Source organism: Mandrillus leucophaeus, unplaced genomic scaffold (genome assembly GCF_000951045.1).
Source record: "Mandrillus leucophaeus isolate KB7577 unplaced genomic scaffold, Mleu.le_1.0 Scaffold838, whole genome shotgun sequence".
Lineage (NCBI taxonomy): Eukaryota > Metazoa > Chordata > Mammalia > Primates > Cercopithecidae > Mandrillus > Mandrillus leucophaeus.
The window spans coordinates 844,366-850,901 of NW_012109119.1; the positions used below are offsets into that span (position 1 = coordinate 844,366).

The 6,536-nt window shown below is 35.3% G+C and overlaps 1 protein-coding gene across 1 annotated transcript in view; it reads right to left on the bottom strand.

Moving 5' to 3' along the window:
• Positions 1-2,003: 2,003 nt before the first annotated feature.
• PCNXL4 (pecanex-like 4 (Drosophila)) overlaps positions 2,004-6,536 on the bottom strand; it is a 42,692-nt gene continuing 38,159 nt past the window's right edge. Inside the window, exon 11 of the mRNA XM_011968311.1 lies at positions 2,004-2,677. Within this exon, the coding sequence (XP_011823701.1) occupies positions 2,426-2,677 (252 nt within the window). The 3' untranslated portion in view covers positions 2,004-2,425. The remainder of the gene's footprint in view (positions 2,678-6,536) is intronic.

Here is a 6,536-nt window from a genome sequence, read left to right on the forward strand (position 1 = left end):
CCCATGCCTATAAGTACGCCCAGCCTGGAAGCAGTGGTAGGCTCTGGCATTAAGCTGGTCCCCCACTTCTGTAGGTTTTATGCTGGACGTAAAGCTTGCATTTGCTGTCAAGCTATCCTCTTTCTGTGTGTGTCTTTCTTTAACCCTCGCCTTCCCTTCAAAATCTAACAGTCAGTTTTTAATATACTAAGTGAAGATATAAAGTAAGTGATATATACAGGTTCAGTGTAAGAAGAGAGCTTGGGTTAGGTACATATATTCGATCATCAACTTATTGATGCTATTTCAAGTCTTAAAGTAGATGAGATTATGGTGATTGCAGAAATACAAAGGGGGGCCTAGAACCAACTGGTGAGAAATTCTAAAATTTAGAGGTCAGGTAGAAGAGGAAAGGCAGCAAAGATGTTTGAGGAGTTGCTAGGAAGATAAGAAGAAAACAAAGATAATGTAGTATCAGGAAAGTCCAAAAGAAAACACAAAAGCTGATTCAAGGAATAGTCAAATGTGTCAATTACTACTAGCTGGTTTGACAATAAAAAGGTCGATAGTGACCTTAATAAAAACTTTTTTCTTTTTTAATTTGGGGGAGTCATGGAGATGGGATCCAGATTGGAATGGTTTGACAAGTAAATGAAAGAGAAAACTTGGCCATGAATGAAATGGAGATATGAGAATAGTTTGAGGAGGATGCAAGGTTAAGGGAAGGCATAGCTTGGCATTATTATTATTATAGTGAAAATCTCTAAACAACTGAAAATTCACATTATTTGGGGGATAGTAATCCAATAAATAATATCAATGGAATTTTATGCTGTCATTAAGAGTGATAATTACGGCCAGACACGGTGGCTCACGCCTGTAATCCCAGCACTTTGGGAGGCCGAGGTGGGTGGAGAATGAGGTCAGGAGTTCGAGACCATCCTGGCCAACATGGTGAAACCCCATCTCTATTAAAAATTCAAAAATTAGCCAGCATGGTGGCGCGTGCCTTTAATCCCAGCTACTCAGGAGGCTGAGCCAGGAGAATTGCTTGAACCAGGGAGGCGGAGGTTGCAGTGAGCCGAGATCGTGCCACTGCACTCCAGCCTGGGCGACAGAGTGAGACTGTCTCGAAAAAAAAAAAAAGGTGATAATTACAAAGTACTTTTAATGACATGAGAAAATATTTCTACATGACAAAGATATAAAGGTATACAGCTAGTAAATCTCAATCATGTAAATTAAACCGTAAGTCTGAGATGTGAACTCAAGAGTAATATAAAATCTTATCTTAGTAACTGTACTATATTACCTCCAAAAAAAAGATAAACATACAAATCTCTTGAATTCATTAACTGAAAATTGATCCAAAAAGTTATCCTTTAACATTGTTAGAGTGAACTGGTCCACATACTAAATAAATGGAATATTAATAGCAGCTTAACTGGTACATTTCATATAATTTGAATGATTTCTAAAGAGAATACATTATTATAAATCTAGGGGGCTCCTACCGATTTCATTGGAAATTAAGTAAGAAGTAGAGGAAACTGATCTCTCAACTGATGTGGATTCACTGTTAATCCCCCTTACATGTATCTGTAAAACGTTCCTAAGCAAGAAGAGAATGAAAATAAAATTCAGATCATATTATAAAAATTTTCTTCCCATCTCCTCTTTAGTTCATATACCTTAAGACATTAGTAACTGGTAGTCCTGTTGAGTGAATCGTTTTTCAGAAGCAGTAAATTCATTTGAAAGAAATATATAATGAGTCAGATCTATGCTTTAGTAGTCATATGCAGATTACCCTAACATTGCTCTTCCTGTGAATATTCACATGATGAATGGGATGAACCCTGCTTCTTTCACATATATCAAAAGGATATTTGAAAAGGAAAGAAAATATTTCATTAAAAGTTTTTTAAAGTTTGTGAATTGAAGTCTATGAAAACAAACTATATAAAAACATTCAGATAATATTAGGTGTTAAAACAGCACATTTGAAAATACTATAAATTATATTAACCTTCAACAGGATCCATTATCACTACTTAGAACACTGATATGTCTATCTTAAGTATGTAAAAATTACATAGCTGTTAACTTTATATGGCAATTCACCTATTACACATTTAAGAAAGCATTACAAAATTCATTATATAATAATTACACAAATGTTTTCTCATATTTACCAAAGTCTACTAAAGTCCAGAGGGCACAAGTATTGGCCAAATAGTTCTAACTTTTACATTAGACAAAAAGACGTTTTTGTTGTTTTTTAAAACCATTAAGATGGCTAAGAGAACCAATTTTATGGAGCTTAGCTGTTCTCAGGCATCTGAATGAGGGTGGGGAGAAGTCCTGAAGTTACAAGAATCAGTTACTTTTTTAAGATGAAAAAATAAAAACACTGCATTTGATGACATTACAGTCAAAATGAGCTCTAATACAAATGTATATGGAGAGGTTTTGAAGAATAAATCGGATACCCCAGGGGAGGATCTGCTGCTTGTACCGTAAGATTTCTTAAAAGTAGTGGATGAGCTTGTATACTATAACGTTCTTCATCATCGTTTGTGGCATAAAGTAATTCCCACGAAAGATTGGCCCACTGACCTCTAACAGCTTCAGCATTCAACTTTCCCACTTGGATCAATAATTCTTGAAGGCTAAGTACTCTTCCAGTGTAAATTCCCTTTACAGTAAAAATGGTAGGAGGAGAAAAAGAAAAGAGATTACATTTAGGTCTTCATATTTTATTTATAAACTTAAAGAAAAATTGCATTGTAATTAAGCAAACTTTTCCCAAGTTCAAAAAACAGAAAGTTTTAAAAATGTACACAATGAGTTGCTTGTATTCAGAATCAAGAATTACCTCTACTTCCTTTGTTCTTTAATAAAAGAAAGTTTCCTGGCAGCCATCTCAATCACCATTAGGCAAAATCTTAGTCACTTCTCTCTGTCTTCCTTCTCTGATCTGTTGCCTCAGCGACGCATAGTCATAAATACTATTTGGTGGTGAATGATACAATAGGCTCTTTTTAAAGAAACAGCTTTGTTGAGATATAATTCACATTCCATACAATCTATTTATTTACTGTATGCAATTCAATGGTTTTTATTATAGTCGCAGATACGTGCAACCATTACCACAGTTAAGTTTTAAAATACCATAACCTCAAGAAGTATCCTTGTGCTCTTTAGTTATCACCATCCTATCTCCTCATTGACCCTTCCCTAAGTAACCACTAACATATTTTCTATCTTTATAGACTTGCCTCTTCTGTAAATTTCACTTGTATGTGGTCTTTTGTGACCGATTTCTTTCACTTAGCATATTTTCAAGGTTCATCTATGTTGTACATGTATCAGTACCTTATTCCTTTTTATGGCAGAATAATATTCCATCATATGGATATACTAAAATTTGTTTTCAGCAATTGATGTACAGTTGGTTTGTTTCCACCTTATAGCAATTAAGAATAATGTTGCTATAAACATTCATGTACAAGGTTTCATGTGGATTTATGTTCTTATTTCTCTTAGGTATATATACTTAGGGATAGAACTGCTAGGTCGTATGTTAATTCTATGCTTAACTATTTGAGAAAATGCCAGAATGTTTTCCAAAGTGGCTGTACCATTTTACATTCCCATGAGCAGAAGAGGGTTCCAATTTCTCCACATCTTGTTAACACTTATTTTCAGACCTTTTGATTTTAGCCATCCCGTGTGTGTGAAGTGTTATTTTATTGTAGTTTTGATTTGCACTTCCCTGATGACTAATTATACGGAGCACTTCTCATGAACTTACTGGCAACTTGTACATCCTCTTTAAAGAAATGTCTATATAGATCCTTTGTCCACATTAAAATCTATTTACCTTTTTATTATAGAGTTGTAAGAGTTCTTTTACATATTCTAGTAACAGTCCCTTAACAGATAAGTGCAAATATTTTTCCCATTCTGTGAGTTGTCTACTTTTTTGATGGTGTGCTTTGAGGAACAAAAGTTTTTACTTTTGATGAAGTCATATTTATCTATTTTTCTTTTGTTTCTCATGCTTTTGGTGTCATATCTAAGAATCTATTGCCAAGTTTAAGGTCATGAAGATTTACCCTTATGTTTCCTTCTAACATTTTTATGGCTCTTATGTTTAGGTCTTTGATGTATTTTGGAGTTGTTTTAAAAATACGGTATATAAAGTAAGGTCTGTAGTGGGTTGAATAGCATCTCTTTGAAGTTACCTGTGAATGTGACCTTATTTGGAATGGGTACTTTGCAGATGTAATTAAAAATTTAGAGATGAGATCATCCTGGATTTAGGTGGGTCTTAAAGCCAGTGACTGACATCCTTATAAAAGAAAGTAGTAGGAGAATTAACAGAAGAGTATAGAGAATAAGGCCACGTAAATATGGAGATAGAGACCGGAGTTACTCAGCCATAGCCAAGGAATGTTAAGGGCCACCAGAAGCTGGAAGAGGCCAGGAAAGATTCTTTCCTAGAGCCGTTAGAGGAAGCGTGGCTCTACTGGCACCTTGACTTCAGCCTTCTAACCTTTAAAACTATGATGACAGAATACATTTCCATTTTTTAAAAAGTCACCCAGTTTGTGGTAATTGCTACAACAGCCCTGGGAAACTAATACTAGTAATCCAACATTATTCTTTTGAATGTTGCTACCAAAAGATGATTTCCCCAGTGAATGGTCTTGGCATCCTTGTTGAAAATTAGTTGGCTAAAGACCCATGGATTTATTTCTGGATCCTCAATTCAATTCCACTGATTTATATGTCTATCATTATGCCCGTACCATACTGTTTTGATTATTGTTTCATATACGTTTTGAAACTTGGAAGTCTGAGTCGGCCAATTTTCTTTTTCAAGATTGTTCTGGCTATTCAGGGTCTCTTGAAATTCCATATTAATTTTAGAAAATCAGCTTGTTCAATTTCCACAAAGAAGCCAACTGGAATTCTGAAAAGGACTGTGCTAATCTGTAGATAAATTTGGAGAGTATTGCCATCTTAACAATGTTATCTTGATTTATGAACACTAGATGTTTATTTATTTAGATATTTAACTTTCTCTTTTAACAATGTTTTGTAGTTTTCAGAGTATAAGCTCTGTACTACTACTGTTCCATTTTCCCTAAGTATTTTATTATTTTTGATGTTATTTTAAGTGGGATTTCCTTAACTTCATTTTTGGTTTGTTCGTTGCTAGTGTATAGAAATTCACCAGATTTTTTTATGTTGATCTTATATCTTGCAACCATCCTGAATTTGTTAATCAGTTCTAAGCTTTTTAGTTGATTCCTTAGATACTCTATACATCATCAAGATCATGTCATCTGTGAATAATTTTACTTCTTCCTAATCTGAATGCCTTTTATTTCTTTTTCTTGCCTAATTACTCTGGTGTCTTAGCTTAGGCTGCTATAACTAAATACCATAGACTAGGTGACTTAAAGAAGAGACATTTATTTCTCATGGTTCTGGAGGCTGGGAAGTCCAAGATCGGGGTGGTTTCATGTCTGGGTTCTGATGAGGGCTATCCTCCTGGCTCATGGATAGCCATCTTCTTATTCTGCTCTACAGCAAAAAGACAGGAAGCTCTGGGTGTCTCTTCCTCTTCCTATAAGGGTACTAATCCCATTACAGGGCTCCATGCTCATGATCTCATCTAACCATAATTACCTCCCAAAGGCCCCACCTCCTACTACCATCACATTGGTGGTTAGGCTTCAACATGTACATTTGGGGTGTAAACATTCAGTCCATACCACCTGGCTAGAAGTTCTAGTACAATGGTTAATAAAAGTGGTAAGAGTAGACATTCTTGTCTTCTTGATCTTAGGGGTAAGCATCCAATCTTTCACCAATAATTATGATGTTCACTGTGAGTTTTTCATAGATGTTCAAGTTGAAGAAGTTCCCTTCTTTCCTAGTTTGTTTTTACTATGAAAGGGTGAGGGATTTTGTTAGTTTTTTTATATCTACTGAGATGATCATATGGTTTGTGTCTTTTATTTATATATTTTATATATTACATATTTATATTAATAAAATATTATATAGTTTATATATCATAGTGCTTCCTGTGCTCAAGCAATCTTCCCACCTCAGCCTCCAGAGTAGCTGGGACTACAGGAACACACCACCATGTATGGATAATTTTATTTTTTTTTTAGAGACAAGGTCTCACTGTGTTGCCCAGGCTGGTCTTGAACTCCTGGACTTAAGTGATTCACCTGTCTTGGCCTCCGAAAGTGCTGAGATTACAAGCATTTTCTTAAATCCAGTCTGATAATCTCTGCCTTTCATCTGGATTATTTAATCCATTCCCATTAATTTTATTACTGAAATAGCTGAATTTTGTCTGTCATTTTCCTTTCTGTTTTGTCTCATATCTTTTTTTTCCTTTTTTTTTGAGATAGAGTCTCGCTCTGTCGCCTAGGCTGGAGTGCAGTGGCGCGATCTCGGCTCACTGCAAGCTCCGCCTCCCGGGTTTACGCCATTCTCCTGCCTCAGCCTCCCGTCTCATATCTTTT